At 34.1% G+C, this 15,235-nt stretch overlaps 1 protein-coding gene across 7 annotated transcripts in view; it reads right to left on the reverse strand.

Annotated features, from left to right (window-relative positions):
• The window catches only part of tn (tripartite motif containing protein thin), a 229,808-nt gene that overhangs the window by 20,409 nt on the left and 194,164 nt on the right, over nt 1–15,235 (reverse strand). For 6 of the 7 annotated variants that reach the window (XM_067052843.1, XM_067052838.1, XM_067052844.1 and 3 more), the window contains 6 exons: nt 5,166–5,346; nt 4,009–4,189; nt 3,683–3,928; nt 3,294–3,604; nt 3,079–3,219; nt 2,775–2,992 (listed from right to left, as the gene is read on the reverse strand). In XM_067052843.1, coding sequence (XP_066908944.1) covers nt 2,775–2,992; nt 3,079–3,219; nt 3,294–3,604; nt 3,683–3,928; nt 4,009–4,189; nt 5,166–5,346 — 1,278 coding nt within the window. The remainder of the gene's footprint in view (nt 1–2,774; nt 2,993–3,078; nt 3,220–3,293; nt 3,605–3,682; nt 3,929–4,008; nt 4,190–5,165; nt 5,347–15,235) is intronic. The other variant, XM_067052842.1, reaches the window with a different exon arrangement.

Genomic DNA, 15,235 nt, shown 5'->3' on the forward strand with positions numbered 1-15,235 from the left:
AAAAAATATAACTTAAGAAAAAAAATTAAAATTATAAATTTGATAATTAACGATTTGTTTTGGAAAATATCATAACTCAATAGTTGACAAGGATTTCTAATTTTCTTAAGTAACTTTATATCAATATTTTAATATAATAATAATAAAGATCGCTGAAAAAAAGACAAATAAATAATTATGTAACTATTATATTATAGAGATGTTAACGTGTTGTAATGAACAATATAAATTATTGTTAACTCATTTTTTTTTTTATACTTTAAAATTGAATTAATAAAACAATATTAGTTTTTCTTACATTGTTACATTATATATGAGTGTTGCACTTCTAGTCAATTTTTTACAATAAAATAATGAATCATTAATAAAATTTTATTACAAAATTATTACATTTATAATTATTGGTCATTTTTATGATAACATAAATATTTAAAAACCTTTACACAAATAACAAGAAAAATTATTGTTCATAAAAAATATTGATTCTACATATAAACTTTCAGATTTTCTGTTAAAAGGAAATTTATCTTTTATAATAATTTATTTTCCTTCAATATTATAAATCACAAAATTTGATCATAGATATTATCAAAATTAAATCTTAAAAAGATTTTGAAGAAAAAAAACATTCTTCACTTATGTCCAATACTCTTTTAAAAAACAAATAGATAAATATTTTTTTGTATTTTTTTAAAATTTTTGAAATAGGGCCCACTAATTATTACAAGTTTTGTAGCTCCTAATGTAGCTTATAAATTCTCGTAGATATTGCTTTAAAACTCTGTGAAGATTATCAAACATTTATTTCTATCTCAGCTCCAACTACAATCAATGAATATGAGGAGATGGTCAGTGGTGCAGACAGCAAAGATATACAAATAAGCAAAATTTATTTATTTGTGCCAACATTTCAACCTAATTTTCGGGCCTTCATCTGGGCTGAAAAACAAAACGAGATAACAACCTTAATTCAGAGAAAAATAAAAATAAAAATAAAATAATAAACAAATAAACTTTGAAATATACATAACAATAAACTAAGTAGATAGTATTTGATACTACTAGAAGATAAAATATAATAGATAAGATTAATACAATATCATATTTTATCTTTTATTCGTATCAACTACTATCTATTTAATTTATTGTAATGTATATTTCTAAGTTTGTTTATTATTTTCTCTTTATTTTTATTTTTATCTGAATTAAGGTTGTTATCTCGTTTTGTTTTTCAGCTCAGATGAAGGCCCGAAATTTAGGTTGAAACATTGGCACAAATAAGGTTTGCTTATTTGTGTATACCGTACTCCCCGACCATGTTCTCCTCATATCAGTCTACAATCGACTATTAGCACCTCATTACAATCAATGAAAATTTTTCATCTTTCTAGAAAATTGATTACCTGCTAAAAATTATAAGTTATTTTGTCTAAAAAATGTTAATTATGGTAGCAAAAAATTAGACTTGGTAACTTTAACCCCACATTTAAAAATTATTTCCTGTATTAGTAATCAATAAAGGCCTGCCTCTTTGAAGAAATTTTAAATAACAAGGTTATATTTATTTATACATAGTTCATATATATATTTTTTTGCAATTTTTATGTTTCTCAAATAAACTGTTCGTGATATTTTGGAGACATGTTCACTGTGGCATACCTTGATCATTTGGAGACTGAAATGGATTAATGTTTGAGGTCCTCTCCACTTTAAAAAACAACAAATTTTAACTAAAACAGAATATATATTCTCATCCTGTTTAAAAAAAATTATATATATTTTTCAATAAATTTATGATCTAAATTATTATTCTTTATTTTTGTAATTTTACATATGCCTTTTGGCATGTAGTGTAAGTTTGTAATCCAATAGACAACCTCCGCACAGGATTAGGATGAATTCATGAGTGGAGAAACCTTCCAATGAAGACACTCCTGAAGTAGTACATCCACCTAATATAGCAGATCCCTGCTCCTGAGGCGTTTCAGTCTTCTTGTTGGACTTGGTGGTTGCGTGTCAGTCAGTAATGTTTGTACCAGTGGGTTGGGGTGTCCAGAGAGTGAGTCTTGAAAGGTTTTGTTCTGATTATCTATTAAGTCAGTCTGAATAGTATGCCTAGGTCCTTGTATAATATTTTTTATGAGATGTAAAAGGGGCTGTAAGTGATGTATCAGAGGAATTTGGATTGAATGGTCTGAAGGTAGGAATTTTTGCAGGAGCCCTCACACCTGAGTGGCGTAAGTCCATATCGGTCTAAGCAGCATGTTGTATATTTTAAGTTTGCTAGTAAGTGATAATTTACGTTTATAATGCAGGAGTGGTCGAAGTAAAGAAAAATCAAAAACAGTATTACATCAATCCTCACAAGGTATCCCACTACATGTTCACTCCAAATATAAATTTCAAATTGATTTCTAGTTCCTAATAGTAATTTTTTTCTTTGTTATATAAACATAAAATTTAAAAATATATAAATATTTTATTGTTGCTATCATGAATCTGATTTTTATTAATTTATTTTATACTATTCCTTAATGCAATGTAAGCCCTCTTCCTCTTCTCTACCTTTCAAAGATAAAATATATTAGGCCATTTATGTGGAAGTACAACTTATTTCGATTTATTTTATAAAAATCGATACGACATATATCGATATTTACATTTCTAGTCTGGTGCCCCTCTAGGTTTAATTAATAACAAATTATTAATTTTAGACACTAGACAAAGAGGTTATAAATGAAGTTGTTATAGACATACTATTCGATAACACTTACCTTGGGAATTTGAACTGGCCGTCTTCACAGCCCTCGGACCCGATGGTGGAGATGTGTCTCCCGTTGACGTCGAAAACTTGGACCCTGTGGTTGTTCGAGTCGGACACCAAGACCCTGTTGGTGTTAGAGACGGCGATGTAGTGGGGGTGATCGAGTTGACCTACGCCCCGCCCGTGGCTGCCAAACTTGCCGACGAAAGTACCGTCGGACTGGAACACCTGTGAACCGAAATAACATGTGTCATTTTTTTTTTAAGCACATTCATTGCACCTTGTCGGAACTGATGCGAAGAAGGAATACGAACCTGTACCCTGTGGTTCTCCTTATCACATACGTATATGAAGCCAAGGGCGTCTGTCGTCACTCCCCACGGGTAGTTGAACTTGCCGTCCGCTGTTCCTTGTGATCCAAATGCTCTGAGGAATCTGCCCGATGGGTCCATAACCTGTTGGAAAGAACTTGATTAGAATCGAACAGAGGTTATGTTGATCTTATAAGTGAATATTACCACTGGCTGACCTGGATTCTATGATTGTAACGGTCCGCGATGATGAACTGCCCTATCCTATTGACGGCTACGCCAGCCAAGCAGTCGAATTCTCCCTCTCCGTTGCCATAGCCTCCGAACTCTTTCTGAAATATTCCGTTTGAATCGAATACTTGGACTCTATGATTGGAAGAGTCGGCGACCGCTATGATGTCTCCAGGACCAGTGGCGACACCTCGCGGCCACGTGAAGCATCCTGTCTCGCTCCCCCTACTCCCCAGGCTGAACACCTGGCGTCGTTTGTTCAAGTACTTACTTCTAGTACTTGTATCGACTCCGAAACCTAAAAATGTGAAATAAATTCGTAAAAAAGCATCGAATTATAATTCTACTTAAGTGGATGTTTGATCACTTGACAAACCTTGATGAAATGGAGGGTGTTGAGTCGGTGAAGTGGGGGAGCCTTGTGTGTTTTTTGTCTCCTCTTCAGGGTCTGAGCGAAGTGGGAGGCCGAGTGAGAGCCTCCTCGAATTGGATGACATGGTGTCCTTGTTGCGTGAGCCATACTTGTTCTTGAGATACCTGGCCCAGGAAGAGAGGGCAGCGCCGTCCTTCTCACCCGGAGCGGTGCTGCTACTGCTTGCTAGCCCACTACTCGAGCTGGCTGCTGCCAAAGAGGTATAAAGTCTCAGACAATTTATTAAAAAAAAGATCCAAAGAGATACCAATTACTTGCATAAGACTTACCCGATGGTTCGGGACTGGTCTCCCTTGACTTGATGGCATGGCTGGACCTGGACTTGGCAAGCGAAGTCCCCGGGCCGTACCTGCTGGCCAGGTAGGCCGAAGGGGTCATCGGCTCATCGTCATCGTCGTCGTCCGCCAAGCTGTGGGAGCTCTTGGATCTGGCCAATCTCGCCTTTCGATCCTGAACATTTTGAGAAATCGTTAAAAATCCGGAAAGGTGAAATCTAAAATTTTTATTGGAAGATTACTCTACAGGGTCCTTCTCGACAGAATCATCGCCTCAGAGATGAAATACCTTAGAAAAGTAGCCGGCCGAGCACTAAGGGAACGCTTTAGTAATACCAGAATAGGAGAGGAGCTAGGATAGTGAATCCACTAACTGAAATTTTTGAGAGGCAGTCGATGTGGTTCGAACATATATGCCGAACGGATAAAGACCGTGGTCCACGCGAATTCTTCGAAGCTAGCCTAACTGGTAAAAGGCCAAGGATGTCGTGGCTAGACCAGGAGAGAAAAGAGGAAAGTTGTTGGATTCCATGAGGGTATTGGCAAGGGACCGGGATAGATGGAAAGGTTGGTTTGTGGAGGTGCTGAGAGGCAATAAGGAGGAAGAAAAAGAAGAAGATTTATTATATAAATTTATATGTATGTATAGTTGACCGTAAAGATTTAAATATACGAAGATGGTCAGGGTGTCGGTTAAAAAAAGAACAAATAGTTTAAAACTATTTTAATGTCCGACGTTTCGCCCCACTTTGCAGGGCTTCATCAGGGCTGTTCAAATGTTCGCTTTGAACAGCCCTGATGAAGTCCTGCAAAGTGGGACGAAACGTCGGACATTAAATAGTTTTAAACTATTTGTTCTTTTTTTGACCGCAACCCAGACCATCTTCTTATATAAATTGCTTGTCGCAAAGCTTCATCTTTCCAATTTAGTTATTTTATCTTTTATGCTTTCTTTCTCTGGCCCATTGGTACATATAATTTCCCCATTGAATTTATTTATTACTTTAATTCTCCCATATTTTGTCTCCACTATTTTCTTTTTGAAAGTTTCTATCTGTTGTCAATAATATTATGGCTTTAATAAACATAATTTTTAATTCTAAAAATGTGATAGATTCTCTGATATCTTGACATAAAAATAAAGCAGATACCTTAAGGGCAGCATATCTGGACTTGGATCCAGCCGGTTGAGAGGCCGTGGTACTGCTGGAGGATGCGCTGGAGCCGAACCTTCTCGTGGTGCCGGGGTCCTCTTCATCTGGGGAGACGGCAGCTGCGGATTTGGACTTGTTGAGGAACCTGCTAGTGAAGCCGGAGCTGGTACCGCCGTACCTAGAGGCAAACATAATTTGTTTATTGTTAGAACAGGAAGAAAAAGTTCAGTATCTTATTAATTTTTTTGCTTTTCTAGAACAGTGCTTAGTCCCGGGTAAAGCGGGAATTCACACTGAGGCCTTCCAATTCTTGCCTAGTGAAGTCTCTGGAATGTATGAAGATAGTCTGGTGTGGGTTCAATAAAGGTATAAAATATTTTAAAAACTATTTAATGGTAACTAACGCATCGTCCCACTTTTTAGGTCTAAATGAAAATAATTTGCAAACATTATAACGTGTGTACTGAAGTACTCTACATCAGCAGTCCTCGACATTGCGTGTTCAATAGGTTAACTAGCTGGTTAGGAGATACGTTGACAGGATGAGTTTTATGAGAACTAAACATTAATCCTTGTAGGATGGAAGCTTCACTCCATAGAGAACCAGTCTATGATCGTGAAGGGGATAACAAGTTCTACAGGAACTAGCTGTAGGTACTTGCAGGACCTACTATTACTCAATTCCTCCTATGGAGGTTTCTTTGAAGGGGAAATTCACGCTTTGGTTTCATTAAGTTGCGCTATTTTATCTCTCTAGGGCTATTAGACGCCATTAAGTGATCCTAAGTTTGAGATGTTAGCTTTTAGTGGATCAAAAGATTCTATTATGATAATTATAGATTCAAATAATACATTTAAGAATATTATATCGTATGAAATTGTTATTAAATTTCTATAATTAGATTATTTGCAATGAATGAACGCCCCGATATACGATGTTAGCCTGACGACTGTAGTTCCCGTTGCAGCTAGGTAGCGTCGTTTCAGTTCGTTAGGGTGAAACGGCGGCTTGACCGGTTACCAACAGATAGTAGCAAAGTCGCCATGATCTTTTCCTAAGAATCTAAGCACAGAACCACCAATCTCATTTACTCACGTGCCACTTCGTCTTCCTGTCATACATAATAAGTGACGTCTGTTGATATCAACCCATACATTTTTCAGTTCAGAACAACTCCAGTTTCAAATATGTCACTGTTTACGAAAAAAAAAAGATTCCAACTTGTCGCAAAGCAAAATGTGTCACTATTTAAAAAAAATAGTGGAATAACCAATTGTAAATAATGAAACAACTAAACTTATGCTGTTGTTTAAGAAGGATTGAGTATGTCGGGGTCTTATGGTCTTAGGTTGTTCTCTAGCCTGATATCCACTTTACAGAAGGCCCTTGACAAGGCGTATTCAATAGTAAGTTAGGAACGGCCGTGCCAGAGGATGAGCCCTAGGCACTGAAGCGGGTAGAGGAGGTCTAGGTAAGAGAGAGTCTGAGGTAGAGTAACAGTTCTAGTTGCCGAGATGAAGCGGACGGACTAGAATTATCAAGATACGAGCCAGCTTACTAGTTGCCGAGATGAAGCGGAAGGACCAGTAAGCTGATAAGGGTAGGTACAGCTCTAGTTGCCGAGATGAAGCGGACGGACCAGTAAGCTGATAAGGCTAGGTGCAGCTCTAGTTGCCGAGATGAAGCGGACGGACCAGTAAGCTGATAAGGCTAGGTGCAGCTCTAGTTGTCGAGATGAAGCGGACGGACTAGAGCTGGGGAGATACGGGATCAACTACACTGGTTGCGGAGATGAAGCGGACGGACCAGTGTAGCTACTTAGGACCAGGTTACAATCTTAGTTGCCGAGATGAAGCGGAGAGAAGGAGAAGAGATAGACTATCGTCTTGGGTATGTGCTCAGAAAAACAACTCTTGTGAGAATCGATTGGCAATGAACTTCTCTATCTCAAGTAGAGAGTACGTACGCCACCAGTGCTATGACTAGGCCTGGGTAAGGCTGTGGATCAAAAGATCAAAAAGGGGACTTAGAGTCCCTTATTTATAGGCCTAGTTCATGTGGCTGTGACCGAGAAGCAGTCGGTACATGTCTGCTTGAGATAGTTTCGTGCATTGTTTTGGTATCGTTTATTAATCATTTTGTCGACATCGTTAAGTGTTATGTTACAGAAATTATTAATATAAAAATAACAATATGTTTTTACAAAATAAAGTAATATATGTAAATTTGAGAGCTTCGGTGAGGCTCGAGGTGCAGCGCTTTGGTGAGTTGTGGCTAAACCACTTGCTCCCTCTCGCTACAAGTACAATTTAATACTGGCCAAAATAAAGGTGCGTTACCATCAATGGTGAAGCTCTCCGAGTTCATCCAGCTTCATAAAGTGGGTACCCTTAATTGGGAAAAAAATTCTGACCAAATAATTTCCTTGCACAACCTTTGGTATGCAATAAATGTTGTCATTAACAGTACTTGCTTACAAAGCACTGCACTCCTGACCCTTCGTGAGCTGTAACGGTATAGATTTAATTTACTTTTCTTTTATTATTATGTATATTCGATGTTCTTTTTTTTTTTTCTTCTGTAAAACTATATCATTCTAGAAGTAAATTACAAATAAGCGATATGATTGTAATTTCAATAAATAAAAAAAAAGAATTAAACCGTTATGAATATGATTTAATTCGAACTTTTATTTTCAGCATTACATCTTATTTAAAAAAATCAGGATACGGCCAACTATGCGTTGGTTCGAATCCGGCCTATTGAAGTTTATGATTAACATAGTGAAACTCGACGTTAACATTATGCCTAAAATACTGTAACATAACCCTTAAAAAAAAAAAAAGTATTAAAAGAAACAATAAAACTTATTTTTAACTTAATTAAAGTTGGCCGAGTAACTTTGATAAAAAGAGAGAATATCGACTTCAGAACAAGAGCAACTGTGGAGTAAGCGAATTCCCTCGAGGGCCCTCGTCTCGCCAGGGCACTGGCCACTTACCACTAACCGCTCCCGACAATGCTTACATAATTCATGCAAAATGTTTACGCCATATCTCCCTCAAATATAAATAATACAAAAGCTGTTTTCATTCAAGTGTTCAAGATGTTGCAACCTGACCCAACTCTTGAAATCTCAGTAATAATTATTATTAGAATTTATTTTGCAAATTAATAAACAATACTTATTATTATAGTACAAGAGCCGGGACGAATAAAAAAGCATTTATCTCATCCCAATTTTTGATTACTTTAATGAAAACTATGTATAATTAATAGTCAAAATTAATGAGTCAGACATGTATAGGTAGGGGGAAAAAAAATGGCGACTGTTTCAAAATCTTAAAAAAATATTAATTTTTCATTCGGAGCTCTATATCTTAAAAACTAACAACAACATTAGAAAATCTAAGAGAATATTATTTAAAGAAGAGTAAATTTGTTGAAATATTAGCCCTAAAAGAGCTATTTACGCCCAATAGTTCTCGAGATATAGCTTTTTAAAAAGCAAAATTTCTTAAAAATCTACTGAAAGATTAGTAGTTAATTTATTTTGAGAATTCTATATCTCAGGAACTATGTAACGTACAGTTGTCTATTAGCACTCAAATTAAAGCCAGTTTAATGGGCTTTAAAGAAGTTTATGACGTTTACCTTGGTAGGAATAGTAGTTTTCATGATATTTGCTAAAATAAATTGATATACGAAAAACTTCATTTCAGAACCATTGGACGTACAGATGTCTGCCAGCGCTCAAATTAAAGCTAGTTAAATTTACTACAAAAAAGTAAATTATGTTTTTCTTTGTAGGAGTAGTAGTTTTTATGATATTTGACAAAATAAACTCACAAAATGTTAATTTATAGTTGTTCGTATAAAATGTTGAATTTTTGAAAAAATATATCGAGATCCATAAGACGTACATATGTCTGCCAACACTCAAAATAAAGGAAATTTAACTTTCTATAAAGTAGTTTATGGCACTTATCTTCTTAGGGGTAGTAGTTTTTCTTCAATTCACATATGAATATAACTTTGGCAAATGAAAATTTGTCCGAACAACTATAAATCAATTTATTTTAGCAAATTTCATTTAAATTATTACTCCTACGAAGATAAACATCATAAACTACTTTATAGCCCATTAAACTAGCTTTAATTTGAGTACTAATAGACATATGTACGTCAAATGGTTTTTGAGATATAAATTTTTCAAAATAAATTCAATAATTACTGATCTTTCAGTACGTCTCATACAACATTTTTCTGAAACGTTGTTTTTTAAAAAAAACTATATCTCGAAAAATATTTAACGTAAATAACTCTATTAGTGCTCATATTTTAGCAAATTTGCTATTATTTAAATGACGTTCTCTTAGGTTTTCTTGTGTTGTTCCTTCTTTTTGAAGATATAGAGCTCCGAATGAAAAATTTTTTTTTATCGCTTTGAAACAGCCGCCATTTTTTATTCCCCCTACCTATACTTGGTAGATTTGTCAATTTTGACTAGTAATTATACATAGTTAAAGTAATCAAAAATTGGGGTGAGATAACTGCCTTTTTTCTCCTCTTGGGCTCTTGTACTATCATATAAGACTGTTCCAACGACTAGTTTCGATTTTCAAAAGCTGTTAAAAGCATGCGCAGTACAGGTTTTGGAATGGAAAAACCGTATTGCGCATGCTTCTGATAGTTTTAGTATTGAGGAAAGGTTTAGATGTGATGTGCAGTAAGTTTACTTCAAATAGTCTGGAATATCCCGTGCTTGTAAAAAAGTTTATAAATGTCTTAAATATGAGTCAATAAACTCTAAAAAAATATTAAATAAGTTAGATAATAAATAGGTTCAGTGGGGAAAAAGACAAGGTTATAAAATGGAACGAACTTATTCATCATCTATTTAGGCCTTAGGTATAGACAATAATATTAATAGTAATGGTTATGTTTTATCATAACAAGCCGATTTTAATAAAATCAAATATCTGTGAGCGAATCATGATTTATTATGTTTTTTCAAGCCCCATGTCACAGCCTTCGAAGAATGGTGTCGTCATTAGAGGATTAAAATAAATTCCAACAAATCCCATCAAATCACTTTTACCCTTCGTCGTAAACCTACCGACTGGCCTACAGTTTCATTTAATAATGTTAATTTTACCACTGTCGAACAGATCCGCTACCTTGGACTACATTTGGACAAACGATTAACCTGGAATCCTCAATACTGAAAAGACAGGAAGCCACGTAGATTTCGACTATTACAGCACTTACTTGACAAACGGTCTAAACTTCCAACTCATCACAAAAGACTGCTATACATGACTGTAATAAGGCCAATCTGGGGTTGAGTATTATTCCTCTCGTATCCTCCTTACAAACCAAAATCCTTAATGCTCCTAATTTTGTCAGAAATAAAATCATACAAAGACCTTAATGTTCCATATTTAACCGATATAGCCCGATACAATTATCATTCCTTCCATTATAAACTCCCTAACTACCAAAACCCATTAGTTTCTAAACTTGCTTCCTCTTCCATTCCCGACAATCCTCCGAGATGCCTAAAAAGAGGATGGCCACGAGACCTGTTAGGGTAAAAACGTCATTAGAGTGATACCAATGGATAATTATCTACAGGCTTGTATCACTCCATTTGATCTAAGATCAAATTTACTGAATGCATTATATAATATACAGTTGTAAATTTCAATAAAGATATTAAAAAAAAAATTTCAAGCGAACCAAAAACCTCTCCTTAATTTCTTTAACCTATCTCTCTTCCCATCTTCATTTTAGTTCCTCCAGAAACAATAATGATGAAAAACGAGGAAGGAATCAGATTAGTAGACATTTCATTATTCAGAAGAAAATGTCCACCATTCGAGAAATAAAAGTCGAAAACTTTCCAGAGGCCACTAAGTGCATTTTCGGGATTTAATATAAATGTCAGAAATGTGAAAAACTTACTTGAAGTCGTGGGAAAAATAAATTAAATATAAAAGAGAAATGAACACCATTTTTCACTTTTCGCGAAACTTTTCTTATTCGAGCAATAAGGACTCCCCTCCGTAGCGGATGGTGCTCTTTGTTTAAGAGAAATGTTTTGTTTTTCGTCGAGCGGCCTTTGAACGAATATTCACGAACTATTGTGTTTCCTCCGCCCTATTCTTTTGTTGCTTTTGTATTTGCTGCTTTTATGTAAAAGTTTTTAAATTAACAATTGAAAATTTCAATTCTGTATTGTGACACAAAATAACTTGGATGATGAAGCTTCAGTGTGTCGATAAAAGCAAGTGACATTATTAATATTCTCAAGGACAATAGCTAGTCTCTTTTTTAAACGTTTTTATAAAAAAACAAAAAAAAAACATGATTTTTCCACCTCCTTACATATAGAATCATCCATGAAGACCTTAATGTTCGATATGTTACCGATCTAGTCCGAACCAGACACCATTCCTTCCATTATAAACTCCATAACCACCCAAACCCACTAGTTTCTAACCTAGCTCCCTCTTCCATTCCTGAAAACTCTCCTTTCCTCTTCCATTCCTCTAAGATGCCAGAAAAGAAGATGGCCACGAGACCTGCTATTGTAAAAACGTCATTAGAGTGCTACCAATGGGTAGTTCTCTCTCTATACGCCTGTATCACTCCATAATAAACTAAAATCAAATTTACTGGATGTATGTGTATGAATCTATAGTTGTAAATAGCAATATATAAATTAAAAAAAATAAAAAGTCCGTGTTTTATTTTCTACAGACGTTCTTAAAATAAACAAAACAATTTCAATTATTATTCTACCACAGATTAAAATTTTAGATGGAATGCAAGTATTCCTTGTGTCATTTGGGCTTTGAATTTTTAGTTTGAATTTTATAGTAGTATAAAATATATGATTTTTTATAAACTAGCAATAGTGTTATATGAAGGTTTATTTTTATTAAAATAAGATAGTTGACCCTATGAAGTAGATTATAGGAAGATAGTCCTAGTGGCGGTCAACAAAGGTATCAAAATAGTAAAAGAAAACTATTGTTAACCTACGTTCCGGCCCACTTTTCAGGGCTGTCAAATTGAAACATATCAATATGGTCCGTTATGTTTCATTTCGACATCCCTGACGAAGCCTTGCGAAATGGGGCGAAACGTTGGTTAACAATAAGAAGTTTTCTTTTACTATTTTGATACCTTTATTGACCGCCACGCAGACTATCTTCCTACGCTGTACAAGAGCCCAAGAGGAGAAAAAAGGTTATTTCACCCCTATGTTTAATTACTTTAATGAAAACCATTTCACTTACAAATGTCTATTATCACTCAAATTAAAGCTGGTTTAATATACTATTAAGTAGTTCCTTCCGATTATCTTGGTAGGAGTAGTAGTTTTCATGATATTTGCTAAAATAAATTAATTTATAGTTAAATTCGGACAAATTTTCATTTGCCAAATTTATATTCATATAACTACGAAGTTAGTGTCATAAACTACTTTATAGTAAGTTAAATTTCCTTTATTTTGAGTGCTGACAGACATATGTGCGTCTTATGGATCTAGAGATATATTTTTCAAAAATCAAACATTTTGTGAGTTTATTTTTTCAAATATTATAAAAACTACTACTCCTACTAAGATAAACATTATTAACTATTTAATAATAAATGTAACTAGCTTTAATTTGAGTGCAGACTAAAATAATGATTTTCATAAATCAAATTTATTGTCCAACAAACTATAAATCAATTTATTTGAGGAAATATCATGAAAACTACTATTCCTACGAAGGTAAAGGTCATAAACTACTTCATAGTCCATTAAACTAGCTTTAATTTGAGCTAATAGACATCTGTACCTCACATAGTTCCTGAGATATAGATTTCTCAAAATAAATTAACTAACTACTAATCTTTCAGTAGGCTTTTATGAAATGTTGCTTTTTAAAAGCTATATCTCGAGAAATATTGAACGTAAATAACTCTATTAGGGCTAATATTTCAGAAAATTTACTCTTGTTTAAATAATGTTCTTTTAGATTTTCTAGGGTTGTTGGTAGTTTTAAAGACATAGAGCTCCGAATGAAAAAATAATGTTTTTTTAAGGTTTTGAAACAGCCACCATTTATTATTCCTCCTACCTATACTTGCCAGAGTAGTCAGTTTTGCCTAGTAATTATACATAGTTTTCATTAAAGTAATCCAAAATTGGGGTGAAACAACTGAATTTTTTTCTTCCCGGCTCTTGTACTAACAAGATTTATTTTTGTTTATCAAAAAATAAGCTTATAAAATAATGAAAAAAGTATCTGCATATAAAATAGATTCTAAATTAATATATTACGATGTTTTATTAAATATTTGATGATGATGAGGTCCTGCAACATGGGACGAAACGTTGGCTCAATATGAATAGTTTAATCACTATTTGAGTTTTGGTTTGACCATCTTCCTTTTATTATGACACACTTTTTAAATTAAATTAAATCTTTACCGCTACAACCCATGAAGGCCCAGGGGTTCAGTACTTTGTAAAGAAGTACTGTTCATAGACCAACGGTTGTGAAAGGAGGTGATTTGGTCAGAATCACGCTGGAAGATTTTTAAATTACTAGTCAAAATTGATGAGTCTGCTAGGTATTGTTAGGAGGAAAAAACATGGAGGTTCTTTCAAAAAGTTTTAAAAAAATAATTTTTCATTTCATAGTTCCATATCTTTAAAATTACTGACAATACTAGAAAATTTAATAGAAAATCATTTAAAGTAGAGTAAATTTGCTAAATATACAGAGCTATTTACGTTCGATAGTTCTCGAGATACAGTTCTTTTTAAAAGCAACATTTCATAAAATAATAAATTTATTGTGGGAAGTCTATATCCATGAGACGTACAGATGTAAGCACTTCGATTAAAGTTAGTATCGCAATTAATGTGCTGTTAATTAGTCTATGACGTTTATCTTTGTTGCTAGTTTTCATGATATTTGCCAAAATAAACTAATATGATCATTATTTGTAGTTGTCCGAACAGAAGCTTTAGCTTATGAAAAGCTATATCTCCGGAACCATGAGACGTTCAGTTGTCTATTAGCACTCAAATTAAATCTAGTTTGTTTGTTTGGTTGTTTAGTGGCGCCAAACGTCATTGGTCATCAACGCCATTTATATTTTATTTAATTTAGCTAATATTCGTTAAATTTTATTTATTTTTTAATTTGATTATTTTTTTTTTTTTTCTCCTTCCGATGAAGTTATATTTTTGTCAGTAAATTTTGTGATTTCAAAAACTGAAACACCAATTCTATTACCTTATCATCGTCTCCAATGGTTTTTGAACTATCTTGGCTTAGTCCCAAGCTATTGAGGTGTGGTGTAAAATATGGGCATCGTTGGAAAACATGGCTTATTGTTAAATTGTTATTGCAATACTGGCAGTTCGGAGGCGTTTCTTTTGAAATAAGATAGGAGTGGGTGAGCCTCGTGTGACCTATTCTCAGCCTAGTCAGTACAACTTCCTCTCTACGGCATTTGCGACTGGAGGTACCCCAGGGCTTGACATCCTTTTTAATAATTTTTAATTTATTCATTGGGCTTTCGTTCCACAAAGATTGCCATTTATCTTTGACTTCCTTTACAAGAGGCCTGCATATCTCTGACGGAGTTAAAATTGCTTTACCTTGCAGCGTGATCGGCCAGTTCATTCCCTGCATTAAATCTAGTTAAATGTACTATAAAGTAGCCTATGACGTTTATCTTCGTAGGAGTAGTAGTTTTCATGATATTCGCTAGAGTAAATTGATTTCTAGTCGTTCGGACAAAGTTTCATGTGCATATACCATAAAAAGATAAATGATAAACTATCTAATAGTGCATGAAGCTAGATTTAATTTGAGTCCTGGCAGAAATGTATAATTCTAATACTTTCTGAGCTATATTTTTTCATAATCCTGAAGTTTCGTTTGGACGACTATAAATAATTATCATGTTAAGTTATTTTGGCAAGTATCAAAACTACTACATCTACAAAAGATAAAGGTCATAGACTACTTAACACCGCATTAATTACTAT

This window comes from Halyomorpha halys, unplaced genomic scaffold (genome assembly GCF_000696795.3).
Source record: "Halyomorpha halys isolate HHAL.00 unplaced genomic scaffold, Hhal_1.1 Scaffold449.1, whole genome shotgun sequence".
Lineage (NCBI taxonomy): Eukaryota > Metazoa > Arthropoda > Insecta > Hemiptera > Pentatomidae > Halyomorpha > Halyomorpha halys.